Raw genomic sequence first — 15,114 nt, 5'->3', positions numbered from 1 at the left:
CACATAATTACTGATTTTGCACTCTCTACCTTTTCTTACAAGCCCCACAGATCCTTAAATGCTTCTGTAAAATTACCCATATTTATAGGAGCATCAGAGAAGTTCTCTTTCAGGGAGATATTTCATTTCCCTTTTGAGGAGTTTCCTTGCAGTTGGCTGTTTCTGCCCGTCCATCTGAGAGTCCTGTCATCCGTCACCAAACAGAAATCAATCGCAAACCCTTCGGTGGGGTTACCATAATAGACACTGAAACCTTCTTTCCTGAACGGGAGATCCTGCAGCACGTGGTTTATGGCCATCTAATGTTAGACTGTAATCTCATTTAGCGTTTTCCCAAAAGTGCAAATAGTGCATTAGGGTAGCGTAACAAGCACAGCAGATCAATACGGAGATGGTGCTCTCCTTCAACAGATTAATCCAAGAAAATGGATTTTTGTGACTTGAAGGAAGTGGCCCTCTTCACGTTGACCTGCCTTGGGTCTGCAGTGCGTGGAAGGACAGGCAGCATTTTGAAAAATCACCAGTGAAAAGTCATAGTATGAAAACAAATAACTGGGGCAGGAGACGGCGTGTCTTACAGGACTGGGGTGTGGTTGGCAACCTACAGAGTCCATTGAAGCTTTCAAGTACGGGATAATACGTGGGCTTCGAATGGTCACTAATGGCATGGCTGAGGGAAAAAAGCAATCAAAAAAGCTCCTTAATGTGGGTTAGAGTGCCCCCGCTGAAATGGTTTTAAATACATTTACAGAATTTATGTAGCAAGTGTACAGCAGCCCATTTCCTTCACTCTTCACCTTTATGTAGGAGGTCACTTTAAAATCACTTGTGAATAAAGGCGCAGCGAGGTTTACTGTGCGTATTTTTTGTTAACTCACCGTCTATTGTATTGGTTTATCAATCCAGACCAGGGTTTCAGGCATTTAAAACGAGCTCTGGTTTAGTTGGACCCAAATCATCGCCGCTGTGAGTGTTACGTCTACGAAGAGCGTATGCAGTGCTTCCTCTCGTACTCCATCCCGATACAGACCTTGCCATAATCAGTCGGTGTGCAGCAGTTTATGGTCATACATTTTGATGCCTAACACGCTTTTGAAGTGCTTGCTGATATCAGCAGAGGGGGGATTAAGGGAAAATCCTCATCCGCAAGAGTCTACAGAAGTTTGAACTTTCAGATCATAAAGTGTGTAAGCCCCGGGGACTGCATTTAAATTCTGGTTTAGGCGTTTCACAGATGTATGGTAATGAACGAAAAGAGTGAGAGGGACGTTTTATATAGGTATATACTGTAAAATCAAGGCGACTTAACATTCTTTTTTTTTTGGTATTACATCTTGAGTGATTGCCAAGAAGTCAATTCCCCTAAGGAACATCATTGTGCTTCACGTTTCACTTTCTTACCGTAGTAAAATGGAGATCTCCCTTGGCCGATGAGCAAAATAAGAAGGAGCAGAATATTCATCTCATGATACTGTGGCTGATGAGTCTCATTATTTTTTTACAACCTTAATTGAACTAAAAATAATGTGGGCTGGAATGGATATTAGAGCAGCCACCATCAGGCTTTTCTGGTAGGGTAAATGGGAAGATGCGTTAAATCTGCAGTTCGCACACGTGAAGCAAATGGTTGTTGTCAGGGCATATGAACTGTAAATGGTTTTCTAAATTTTCATGTGGTTTCAATTTCTATTTTCTACCGTCAAAATATTTTATCTTTGGTGTGAAAGGGGTTTAATTGTGATTTGATTGTCTCTTATAGAAATGAGTACCTTAGGAAGTTTATATTTGATTTATAAAGTAAATGTCTAGTAGACTTAAAATTTCAATGGACATTTCGTCTCTGAAATGCTTCACCAACTTTCTTACTTTTAAAATAGGAAAATATCGTATTCCCATTTTAATTCTGTGGGATTATCAGTGTGGATAAGCTTTTATAGATCAATGCAAATGGTAAGATTTTTGTCTGCAAGTGAAACGCTGGTCTGGATTGATAAACCAATAAAACAGACCATGAGCTAACAAAAAATAGGTTTGGATTTTACAGGACGGCCTAGAGAAGCTTCCATTCCTTTGGCTTCAGATGAAGGCAAAAAGTGTATTGCGTCAGCCAAAAAGAGGGCAAGAGTAATGAATCTATACTGTAAAGAAAATAGACAAAATTCCTAAATAACTTGCACATCTGGCGTCAGGATTAGAATTGAGGTGATGGGAAGGAGGATGCGCCAAAAATAGAGGCTATCATCAGATCAGCAAAAGTGGGATGTGGAATTTGCTGATGGTAGCAGGGTTTTTATATTCTCGAGGTCAGCCCAATGGGTGATTTCAATAGCAAGCAACATCTAATAAGTAGCGAGATGATATGGTCGTAGGGGTACGCAGCAATGAAGCTTTCCTGTGGTTGTGTGGCTGTTTTTCTAATGTAGGTGAGATCAGATGTGCTTTGGCATTGCCGGGATCTTCAGTTAAAGATGTGCGCTCGTATGAAGTTGGGTGTTAGCTTTCTCTGCTAGCTGGAACCTGAGTACTGGATCAGGAGGACACTTGTAGTCCCAACAGCCAAACTTCTGCAACTCATCTTGATGTCTGTGTCTGATGTTACCCACTTTATAGCCCAAATAGCTCTAGAAACAGCCTTTGTTTATAGCTTTAAAGTGTTTTGCTTCACTTCTGTTATTTAGCTTACTACTACTTCAAAAAAAAAAAAAACAAGAAAAAGGAGTCGCATCTTTCCTGAAATCTTCTTGAGAAGGAAACCAAAATGGTTTTTTTTCTTTCTCCAGACGATATGAGTCTCATCCAATCTGCGCTGATCTGCAGGATAAAATTCTACAGTGTTATCAGCAACACGCTCAGGAGACCCTCAGCTGCTCTGCCCTGGCTAGCCAGTACCTGCGTTGTGTCAATCATGCCAAACAGGTGGGTGTAGAAATATTGCCACTGAACTAATGATGGAATGAAGAAGAGAGGAAAATGTCGGATTATCCTGTGAGTCCTTCTTACATGCTAAAGCGGTGCAGCTCACCAGTATGTACGTTCTCACAAGCTCTGTGGGGTCCACCTTCAATTTATTTAAATGCTAAGGTTTCCACCTCTTCCCTTGGGAAGCTCTTGTTTAGTGTCACTGTTGGCAGATGTTTCCTGGTACCTGCAGTTTTAGCAGTAAAACAAGGGGGTGAAACTATGTGGTACTATTTGTGATAAATACGACCACTTTCAGTAAGAAATGAATGGATGTCTCAAACCCGATTCCTTGCCAGTTGGAAGTCTTGACTTCTTCTATGTTATGTACTCTGAGAGTCTAATACTGTCGTTTACCTGCTCTTGCCCCCCTCTCATCCAGTTTGCTAGGGTAGGGGTAATTACTGCGGACTATAAACTTTCATGCTTTATTAGTTCAGCATAAGGGAAAATGATAGTAATATATATATTTTTCAGTTAAAAGAAGCTAAAATTTCTAAAGGCAATTCTTCTTCAGCAGCTTCCATCTTTCAAGTATAGAGATATATATGTTGACCTCAATTGTGCTCTTAGGAAGCTAGTCGCAGATACGCCCGTAAGGCCGTATATATATAGTATATGTTAAAAGTGCTTAAATAAGTTTGTTAATCTTTACTTCTGCTAAAAATCTATGACTTAATATTTGAACATGTGAAAACGTGTGCTCTAACGTGTTAGCAGAGACCCAGCAAGCACGTCTAGTAATTGATAATGATCATTTTCAGCCGAGTTAATTTTGCCTGTACAGAAAAATAGTAAGACTTTGACTATAATCATCCACTGTGACCTTTTTGCTGTAACGCCGGTGCAGTCTTGCTCTGGTATTACTGAAGATCTTGCTGGAATTAACACTGCTTGTGCCCTAGTGCTGTGTAAAACGTGGCAGGAGCCAACAGTTGCATGGCAAGGCAAAAGCTGTTCCTCAACCCGTGGCCCTTAATACCTTTGTGCGGTGCGGTTGTTAATTCTCTGTTTATATAGTTTGTATGCTCCTTTTTGCATGGGCAGCCTGGCTGGATTGGCAGTGCTGGAGCTAACAGCTGTAGTGTGGTTGTTCTCGGAAGAGTGCAAGGCGAGGACAATTTGTGTGGCTGTCTGGGCAGTTCTAAAATCACTTTATGATATTAAACGCTGTTATTATCAGTGACAGCTTTAAAGAGGATCCATGTGATGAAATATAAAAGTTGGTGAGATCACCCTGTCCCTTTCCAAATCACCTCCTTCAGTATATCCTTTGGTGTTTCTCCTGTTCATGCACCAAGCTCCTGAGCTCCTTCATTTCCTTAAAAACTCTACAGCCTCCCAGATCTCCCTGCTCCCGAAAAATGTTCCCGATCTCCCAGCCTGAGGCTTTCTTTCATGGAGCTACTGACACTTTATTGATTTTGGAAGGACGGTTGAGCCATGCTGACACCCCCAAACGTGAGCAGTGCAACCAGCTTTGGCCGGGTACCTTCCCTGGCCACAGGAGCTGCTTCCCCTTCTTCCGTGGTCTCCGTGACCTTTTGAACTGGATTTTTTTTTTCTTTAAATTGAATGGTGTTTTTTTTTCTTTTAAATTAATGCCTTCTATGACGAACAATAACTGGTGTGTATATTTATTTTTTTCTAAGTTTTCTCTTAGTTTGATTTTTACATTCCAAATCCAGTCTGAAGTTACCAGACCATCGGTGTTTCTGAGATATTTTAGAAAAAAGGCCAGCGAATAATATTACGTTGTTATATAGTGGCCTAGATCTTTTCCGTGGCTTGCATCCTCTGGAACATTAATTTACTGTGTTTATAATTCTATATTATTTTTAAAAGTAACTAGAAAATTTAGATTAATTAGTTATAGATGTTTAAGCTATAAGTAGAGCTTGCATCTGATAGGAGTGTCTTCAGAAGACTATGATGAGGATGAATTAATTCATGTTCAGAAGGTGCAGGAAAAGGAAATTGCATAAATATGAGCATTAGGTTTTTGAACCCTTTTAAACAGCGTCTTTGTTGAAGATCTTCAACCAAGCCTGTCAAGTAGTTAAAAGTGTTTCCTAAATGCTGCTTATTCCCTTTCACACATGCTTCAAGATGAGAATTCAGAGAGGTTCCTCTCTTATGATAACAGAGAAAGGGAAGCCTTTTATGATGGGAATATTTGCAAGCAGGAACAATTGTTTTTCATAATGAACATCAGTCCTCTATAGCTCATCCTCCATGTGTTGCAGCTGTAATTGTAATTATTTTTACTCGCTGATTGCCCAGAAGTCCAGACAAACAGCTACTTTGAAATAATTGCTAGACACTGTTATAAAATACTGCGAAATTTCCTACTATGTGTGCTTGGATGGAAGACAGAGGAGTGGGCTAAATAGCAGATTCAGAAATGAAAAAGTTAACTGACACTGGCTACAAGAAACAAACAAAGAAGAAAATTTGCTAGAGGGAATAGACCAAGATATTGAAAACCAAATAAGTTAACTAATCCGATTTCCTGGCGGTGAGTCTGAGCACTTGTGCGCAGGCTGAGCACACTCTGTGCTTTTCATAAATTGAATTTATTGACTCCTCTTTCTTTCCTATCTTGCTTATAATTATCTCCCCCTCTCTTCTGTATGCTCCTTATTTTTCATCCTGTCTGTAATCTCATGTCTCTATCTGTCCTTTTCTCCCCTTGTTAGAAAGGCCCAGAGAGCTGTTAATTCAGAGGAGTTTGACACATTGTTGTATCTTTACTTTAAATCTTTTCCCAAAGTCATGAGAAGCCAGTGAGATAAATTAAACTCTATTATTAATGTTTGCATTTTATTATAATAGTAATGGAGGGAAAAACCTACTTAATGGATCCATTAAGGGGAAGGTATTAGGATTGTCTGGGGCACGTATTTGTGCTCCCACTGCTGAAGTACCTCCAGCCAGACCAGTCACTGCACTAATATGGACCATCCAGTGGCATTTTTATCACTTTTTCTAGCCTGCTGTCTGCTCATACGGACAGGTGGCTGTTAAAATACCCGGTTTTTTTCCCTTTTTCTTTCCCCTGGGCTATAGGGAGTCCTAATTCCTATATGGAAACACAACTAGGCTATAGCTTAATGAAGTCTGTGCAACAGTTTACTATTAGACCATTGAATTTCAGAGGGATGCAAGGCTCTGCAGGCAGGTGAGATTTGAAAGTACTTCAAAGAATGATACCAACAGCTGCTGCTGTCTGACAGCCTGGCTACAAAATGTTATCCTTCAGCCTCTTCAGCCTTGTTGTAACCATTATTTTAATTTGTAGGACAGAGTGGTCCTTAATCATGCATCCTAGTCAGAATAAAGCCATTATTTTAGCCTCACCCTCAAGTATTTTTACTAGATACCATCTTCCAATCTAATAGAAAAATATGTAAAATTAGTGTAGCTGGAAACACTGAACTGAAATGCAGTAAAAAGGCATTGTCTTTTATGGCCACCATTTAACACTACCCTGACTGAAGGAAGTTTATTATGGAAGAGTCAGACCAGGTTCCCTTCACACCAACATTGGTGCAATGAAAAGACCACAAGAAAAACATTTTAAATACATGAATAAATTTGTAGGTGATTTAAAATGGCAAGGGTCAGTAAAGAACATTAAAAAAAAGCCCAAAATGAAGGCAAAACCAAAGCAAGCCCTGAGACACTCCCCGTTGTCTGAAGATGAAATTTTGTGGGCAGAAATACGCATTTGACGAACAAATATCTGCAATTTCTTTCCTTAGGACACTAAATAAAAGTAACACGATTTTTCTCAGATCTTTTGGGAATTTTCTGCATTAACTTATGCAGTGTTAAATTTATGTAAAGTTAATATTCAGCCCAGTGATGGCTTCAAGCAAGTTTCTGTAATACCACTGCAAAAAGAGTCTTCAAGGTAAAGTAGCCTTCATCAGTCTTACAGAAATGTCCATGGGGATGCTGTCAAACTGAGATTGGAGATTTTGTTAACTTATAAAAGTTTCCCTTATTTTTGCTTGTAATAGCACCTAGGGACCATAAAACCAACTCCTTTTATTTTGTCAACGTGTACTTCTCTGCCATGGATTCTGGAGAATATTTGTGACCACAAGGACTTTTACCATCTTTCTGTGTGCTCGCTGTCCTGCACCTTGGTACACCTCTTAATCCTTGCAGAAACACCGCTTGATCTAGTTGAATGGTTCACTGGCTTATTTTTAGAAATACCATGAAAATTTGGTTAAAGACATGCATGACAACAGGTTTTTCATTCCCTTTATTTTTAGTTTTCCTGAGCCATAACTTCTGTGACTGTGACAGTGCAGCCCAGACTCGCAAGACAATGTGCCCTGTCCGGCCAGATGCTGCTGCTCAAATGCTTGAATCAGCTGTTTGTAGGTCTCGTGTAAGATTTCAGGGTTTACACTGGGGCTTGCTCCTTACATAAGCCCTGAAAATGATCAAATCCCTTCCTACCATTTCTTACAAGGAGACTCATAATTACTGTCTTCTCCATTTTATGGATTTTGTAGGCAAGAGCAGCAGATTGCCTTGGTCAGTGTTGTAATCCTCCAGTGAACGTAGGTGGCCTGCAGCATGCTTTTACTGCCTAGCCTGTCAGTGTTCAATTAGATCCCACTTTCTGTTCTCCTTACTGATCTAGACAAGTAGTATCCATACATGTGCTCGTTTCTGCAGACCCTTTATTTCCAGATCACGGCAGCAGGAAGTTCTTAGTAGAGCCCTACCTACTGTCCTTGCAAGTCTGCATTTTCATGGTAGAGGCCAGGACCTCTCTGGAGAGTCAACACCTTGAGGGGAAAGCTCTCTGGTGTGGCAGGGGGAGTAACTCTGGGACTGCTTGATAGATCTGTACTTTTAGCCCTTGGTGGCCTGGCTGTGCACAGGAGGTGATTCATGAAGCGCAAGGTCAGTGCAACAAGTTCAGACTATTGAGATTTTGATTATGACTCAGAACACAGGAAGGAGGTAGGCAGGGGAGATATTTAGTGTTGTATGACTTCAGGATATATTTCCTCGAGTATGTAATTGCTGGGAATGGGATTTGTCGTATTGTAAGGTCAGATGTTTTAATTTCCTTAATAGCCATAGCATGACTAGAGCCATGATAGCGTTAGCATGGATGAAAAGGAATTGTTCCTGCAGCTCTTCAGGCCTCCAAATGGCTGGCGTGTTGAGTCCTCAAACAGCTTCACTCTGCCTCCGTGACTTGTCTCTGTGATGACGTGTATGTTGACAATGTTTCTTTTTCTATATTTTAATTTTTAAAATTGCAACTCCTTAGAAGGAACTGTAGCCAAACTTCTCTGGAATAACTTTGAGTATAATTGAAATATGTGTTTCTCCCTCCCCTTCCCCTCTGACCACTTTCTCAGCAGAGCATGCTTGGGAGAGGAGGATAAAGGCATTGTCCAAATCAAGCACAAGACCATCAACTCTAATTTCAGCAGAAGAGCATTTTTCCCCAAGAATGATATGACGGCCCATTTACAGGGCAGACCAATAAAGAGAAGAACTGGAAGAGCCATTTCAAGAGCAGCAGCCATCACGGTTCAATCAGCGTGACCATTTGAAAAGCCAAGACCTGTATCTTATTACATCAGAAATCATACATCTGAAGATACTGTTCAGTCTTAGTAAAATCCACTTATTGATGATTGAAGGAAGGAAAAGAAAAGAACCTTTCACTGACCTTAGAAAGGGGAAATATCCTTCAAATGCTGCTATTTCATTGTAGAATCTCCTGAAAAACTTCTCACTGTCAAAGGCACGGGTATGTGATGCTTGGTGTGCCAGGACGTGGCAGTGCTTTGTGAGCCAGCCAGCCCCTGCTCCTCACTCTACAGCCTGTATTCGTTGCTCATTCGTTGCTTTAAGTTTTCCTTACAATGTGTAATGACGTAAATTGTGCTTTAACTTATTTCACGAATTATGTAACTTAATGAAGTCTCTCTCCAGGCCTTCTGCTGGAATGATGTTAATGATCCAACACTTAAGATGTAACATGGCCTTTATTTACATGAAATGATTCTGTTGTGCTCCTCACTCCTATCAAGTACTGACGAATATGCTTTGCTCTGTACCAACAATAAATATATTTTATGCACAAGATTGATGTTTCAGTCTGTCTCTCTTTCCACTTCTCCGAGGCGGATGGTGTTCCCTCTGCTGTGTCAATCACGTTTTCCCAGCAGATGTTATTGCTGAAGCTTTAAAGCATACACTTCTATGCATAACCAACCTTGATTTCAGGAACGGTACTTACATATAACTGTTTTCCATCAGAGCAACCTAAAAGGATCCCACGTGATAGTGTGCTCTGATTCATGCACCACCAGAGTTTCCTTTCTTGGAAAACACTGGTGAATGAAAGGGCATACGGTGCCCAAAGCTGCAAACCAGCTTTATGCAAGTACCCAGTTTCATTTAATTGTTTTTGTTCAGATAACGACTGCCACGTTTGTCTTATCAAGCAGTCTTAGGAAAGGTTTTTGCCATTGTGTAATAGGATAACAGTGTCAAATGAGCAATGTGTCGAGAGCCTTCTGCTATTTATTTACCTGTTCTGTTTCTCTAATTGGCTACATTTGAACTGCATCCTACTGTACAACTGCGAGTGCACCTGCGGATCTCATTTATATTCAAAATATTGCCAGTGACTCTCCTATTCTAATTATCAGGATGCTTTGTGAGCACTGTTTAATTAAGGATGGTTTTTTTTAATGCTACAAGAAGGAGCTGGGTTTTTTTACATGTGAAGCAACTGTAATATCAGTAGGAGAGGAAGATCCTGGAGTTCAACGTCAGGTGCCAGGTAAACTGCTTGAGAGAAGTAACAGCGACATAAGCAGCGTGTTTACATGGTGACTTGCTGCAGTGTTTACAAATCAGCTAACTCACAAATTCTCCTTTGTAATGTTCTCTTTTGTAACAGAGAGCCAAGAAGTTGGCAGATCCATCCTTGCCAGACTTAGAATTGGCAGCAAAATACGGCATAGAGGAAAAGCAGACGTTTTTAAGGCCAGATGATTCCGTAAAATCAGGAGAAGAGCTATGTCGGGAAGGAAGGTCTCTGTTATTGCCAAATGTTTATTGGTTTCCCATCCTGACAGTCTTGAGCAATGGGAGTCAGTCTTGCTTGCACTGTTCCAACTGTGTTTCAGGCTTCATTTGAGATGTTGTGTTCTTTAAACATCTTCTGTATCATCAGTAGCGGCATCTCTATCATGCGTTGCTTGAGCTTGGGGGATGCCGATTGTGGCAAACGGGGTGTAGGCTTTAAATTGTCCGCCCTGTGGACAACTTTTGCCATTGAAGTGGAGCGGCAGTTCTGGATGTTTGTGGAGTGAGCTTCAGTTTGCCACCCCTTCTGCCTTTACCACCCCTCCTTCTGCCTACCTTTATCCTAGTCCCGTCGTCAGTCTTTGACTTCTTCCTTCTCCCACTTGCCGGTATGGACGTCAAGCAGGACACTGTTCTTGTGACAACAGAGTTGAGAGGTGATGTTGGACATTTCTGCTCAAGGAAGCTGTAGGTCTGCCTAAAATAGAGACAGTTGCCATCTTTGTTTTGGAACTGGACTAAGGATATTTAAAAAAAAAATAATTTAAAAGGCAAGGTTCATAGGATCTGAAGAAGCACAAGCAAGAGGAGTGTGTGTCTACAGCTTACTGTTTATAGTACTGGGGGGAAGAAGGAAAAGCGCTGGGTGTAGTCAGTTCTGAACAATGTTCTTCCAGCCAAGACTTACCTTGTAGCTGCATTTCAAGACTGAAAATCTTTGAAGTTTCCCATTTTTCTCTCTTTTTTTCAGAATGGGAAACCCCTGGGTAGGTCTCCCTCCTCAGAAATAACCAGATCTCTCTAAGATTGCTCACTGCCAAACTGTGAGCTTGAACTCAGCTTAATGGGTCCTGATCTCAGAAGGATGACAGGGATGATATTCTCTGGGGATGACAGATGAAGGCACAACACGCTCTGCCCATGGTAGAGAATAATTTCAGATGTTCTTGTTGGTCATTCACAAGCTCTGATCAGCTGTAACCAAAGGGCAATTTTACCTAGGGTTTTAAATGGAAAAGCAGTATTGTAACAACTAAATGAAAGCTTTTCATTGTTCTTTGCTCAGTGTCTGTGGAACAAATCACAAGTCATTCAATGGTGTCAAAATAATCACTGCTATCCTACTCTCATGTAATTTAGCAGTGTTAGACTCTTTCAAATACTAGACTTCCTTTCCTCAGGAGTCATGTGTGTCTGAGACAGATCTCATAACCTTGCAGCGTTGGGGTTTTTTTCACCTGTTAGTTTATCCCTGTGTTACAGTTTTAAGCAGATACTTGGAATTAGCTTTAATATGGAAATGGCTGCAGTTTGAGATAAATTTGGCAGCTCAGGTGGCCACTGCTTTGTTCTTCTTTAGATCCTGTGCCCTTTTAGAGAGAATCTAAAGAGGGGAATGGAGTTTCAGGTGGGCTCTGTCTGAAGGAGTTGCATGTCATCTCTCAAGCTGAAGAAGCAGTAGGAGGGGGAGCCTTTCCCTCGTCTATCCTTTTTGTTTTCCTTTCCAAAATAACAGAAATTCTAGACAATATTCTTCTCTGCAAACGGCTGCAAGGTCTTCCCTCCAGCTGTGAATGCTGATCGGGTTTGGGCAAGGGAAACTGATTATTTCTAGTGGTTTATTTCTAGCATCTTTCTATTCAATGAGCACCTAAAGATCCCTAACCAGAACCAGCTGTTCAGCACAGTAGGTACTGCCAGGACGGAAGGAGGCAGCTGTGCTTTTGGTGTCTTCTCACCTGCAGGCAAATAGCTGCAGAATTGGATCTTGTGAGCTGGTCAGCTCATCATTTGCAGAGGTTTGTCTTGAGTTGACACTGTGTTTTGGAAGTTGGCTGGAAACACAAGAGAGGGGATTGTGGAAGAAGAGAGCAACAGAGGGCACGTGCAAGGTGGGCATCCATCCTACAGCCACGAGAGTCCTTTCTGTGTTCAGGCTCTAACATCTCTTCATACGGAATCATCCGCAGGTCATGATCAGCATTAATGAAACCATTTGCGTTCATGCTTTCAGAACAATGACTCTTCCTTAAAGAGCTGGGGGCTCTTTTCAGGGCTGAGCACCCGCTGTCACATGAACTTATCTTGGGCCGCATATCTCCGGGACACAGGGCTCTACCCACCCTGGGGACAGTGATGCACAGACATCAATATGATGGATACAAAATGTCCGTTTATTTAGCTGCGTCACACGCTTATATAGCTCTTGCGCTTCCTGTTCCTGCCACTCCTATGGGGAGGAGTCTGTCTTTCCGTCACAGCCCGTGATCTTCCGGTCGCCGATCCCTGTCTATTCCCCTACAAGGAGAGCGGCGAGTGACTACCAGACCCTGGCTTTTGAGGGCCCAAGGGCAAGATTCAAGTAGAAGTCTGGAAAACGAAGGAGGAGTAAGCCTGGGAAGGGGAGGTAAGTTGACAGTGGCATTCGCGTTGGGTTTTGCTGGGTGAACACCCTGCTGTTTTCAACTCTGTTGGAGAGAAATGTCTGTCATCTCGAGTCACCTTCCTGTTTGCTCTCAGATGCTGCTCTTATCAGAGGGAGCGGTATCAAGTCGGGCCTGGGGGCAAGCGCATCTCTAGTTTGATCGTCGGTGTGGTGGTGATCCTACAGCGCTGTGCTAAGGGTATTCCCACCAGAGAAACCTATGTGCAGCAAAGGCATTGTGCCCTCCACAGTCTGCCTGGCAGCAAAACAGTCACTGCAGTGCAAACTTACCTGCACCAGCCAAGAGGCTTGATCAGCGCCATCCCCTCCCTGATGGAGAGGGAGATCTCCTGAATATGTGTGAGGAGGACCATGGTGTGAAGAGGACCTGGGGCTCCAAGTCATTGTGAAAGAGCCAGGCAGGTTCCCGGAGAGCATGGGGCGCTGCGCCAGGGCTCCTCTGCAAGAATGTCAGCTCCATGTGAACAAAGATGCGCGGTAATTGGAGAGGTAATTAGTTTGGTAATTACTAAGGTAATTAGTTTGATTCTCTCTCAAGCCAGTAACTGCTGGGAAGAGGACTCTCAGCCATGGTGCTGGAGGAAGCACCCCCCTGCCGGGTTAACCCTTCTCCATCCTGTATGGGAAGTAGCATCTGACATTGCTAAGAATGGGATGGTTTGGAGGAAAAAGAGCCCTAAAGGGTCTGCTTGTCAGAGGTTTTGTGCCCAAAAACTTCTGAACCACCTCCCGACGACATCCAAAAGCGCTTGTGCCGTAAGAGGACCCGAGGCAGCACGTAGCCCAGCGGTTATGTGGTATTTATTACAAAGATTTCACACACTGTTAAGGCTGCTGGGGGCACCTCTGGGGTAACCATTTCAAAGTGTCCCCATGGCGTTGCTGTTCCTGGGAGACGAGGGTTGTTCCACCGCTGCTTGTATCAGATCCTCCACATCCCTTTGCCCGTGGGCTGCCTTGCTGGTTTAACGGCAGCATTTCTACCAGCTTGGGGTGCAAGTCAGCAAACGGAGGTGAGTGTTTTCTGTTCAGCCGTCATATGAAACCTCAGTTAGTTTCTGAGCACCCTACTCAGGAAAACCATCCCTGCTTCCTTCGCAAGTCCCCTGGGTGGCCGGGGGCAGAGCAGCTGTCCCCGTTCTCCCCAAGCGCGGGTGACTGCACGGATCAAACTGCAAGCGCTCGGCTGGGAGGTGGCGTTGGAGCTGCAAGAAGCGGATTGAATTCCCAAGTAAACTGCAAGCTAAGCAGGCTCTTCGTGCTCATCTGTTGCTTATATAGAAATAGCGGGGCTGGAAGCGACTTGGCAAATGTTGGAGTCCACCTCTCTGCTCCTCCGTAAAACCCGATGGCAAGAAATTGTTCTCACATTCCTTAAACTGGGTCATCTTCTCCTTGCAAAGTTGTTCGGAGGTTTGTTTGATTGTGGTATAGGGGTTTGGTTCTGCAAAGGGTTTAGTGGGAGAAGTATAGTGGGGGGCAAGGAGGTGAGGTACTGAAGACCCATTAATGGCCAGGAACCATTTTTGCCCATGAGAATTTACTGGATCTCTCTCCTGTTTCTTATCACAGAATCACACAGAATCCCAGGCTGGAAGGGACCTCAGGGACCATCTAGTCCAACCTTTCTAGGAAGAGCACAGGCTAGACAAGATGGCCCAGCACCCTGTCCAGACGACCCTTGAAGGTGTCCAACGTGGCCGAGCCAACCCCTTCCCTGGGGAGATTATTCCAGTGGTGACTGTCCTCACTGTGAAAAATTTCCCTCTGGTGTCCAATCGGAATCTCCCCAAGAGCAACTTGTGTCCATCCCCCTTGTCCTCTCCATGGGACTCCGTGTAAAAAGGGAGTCTCCATCTTCTCTGTAGCCACCCCTTAAGTACTGGTGCCCATAGTGGGGATTTTTTCTTCCTCTCAGTTTTAATATTATTAACACTTGGTCTGTTTTGAAAAGGTCAAAGTCAGCTTGAATGTCTTTTAATCTGACTCTTCTTAAAAAGCAAGCAAACAAGAAATCTATATTCCACCATAGCTGGCTTTAAATAGCAGAGCCTGATGTTTTATAAAGGAGGTATTTGCAGAGGTAAGTGGGGTCTGACTGATAGCAAGCGAGTGCTATCAGAAAGGTCTCGTGATCTCTTTAATTTTGCTTAAGGTTCCCGCTCCTGGAATTGGCAAACAAATGAAAATCTCTGCTTTTGCCTGAAAAAAATCAGCTTTGTCGGGAGAATTACATGAACAGGGTCCAAATACAGCTCCAGGAGCACAGAAAAGGCAGAAGGAACAGAGCACATGTGCATTAGTGTTTTTACACCTTAGAGGCTGATGCTGTTGCTGTGATTAGGACTAATGTGAAGTGCCGGAGGAATGCTGAGCATGGGACATACGAGCTGAGGCCGGAGCAGATAGACGGGAATACACTGACTTAGTAAGCAAAATTCTTTCTTCAGCACCAAATAGGAAGGAAATCTCCCAGCTCCTGTTCTGCGGTCCCAATTTGCCATCTCGGCGGAGCAGCGAGGGAGTGCCGCAGCAAACGCGTGCCTCTGTCATTTGTTCTTACAGGTTTGGGGAAAGCTGCAGAAGAGGGGAGGCGGGGGAGAGGCAGGGTGTCAGCAGCCAGAGAA

The 15,114-nt window shown here is 43.0% G+C and overlaps 1 protein-coding gene across 2 annotated transcripts in view; it reads left to right on the top strand.

The window, feature by feature from the left end:
• CHCHD3 (coiled-coil-helix-coiled-coil-helix domain containing 3) overlaps nucleotides 1-9,090 on the top strand; it is a 165,526-nt gene extending 156,436 nt beyond the window's left edge. Inside the window, exons 7-8 of one of the 2 annotated variants that reach the window (XM_075081691.1) lie at nucleotides 2,781-2,916; nucleotides 8,358-9,090. In XM_075081691.1, coding sequence (XP_074937792.1) covers nucleotides 2,781-2,916; nucleotides 8,358-8,381 — 160 coding nt within the window. In that variant the 3' untranslated portion in view covers nucleotides 8,382-9,090. Of the gene's footprint in view, nucleotides 1-2,780; nucleotides 2,917-8,354 lie in introns of both variants that reach the window. The other variant, XM_075081690.1, reaches the window with a different exon arrangement.
• The last annotated feature ends 6,024 nt before the right edge of the window (nucleotides 9,091-15,114 follow it).

Source organism: Phalacrocorax aristotelis, chromosome 1 (genome assembly GCF_949628215.1).
Source record: "Phalacrocorax aristotelis chromosome 1, bGulAri2.1, whole genome shotgun sequence".
Lineage (NCBI taxonomy): Eukaryota > Metazoa > Chordata > Aves > Suliformes > Phalacrocoracidae > Phalacrocorax > Phalacrocorax aristotelis.
The sequence above is the reverse complement of the archived record's forward strand: the minus strand, read 5'-3'. Positions and strand labels throughout refer to the sequence as shown.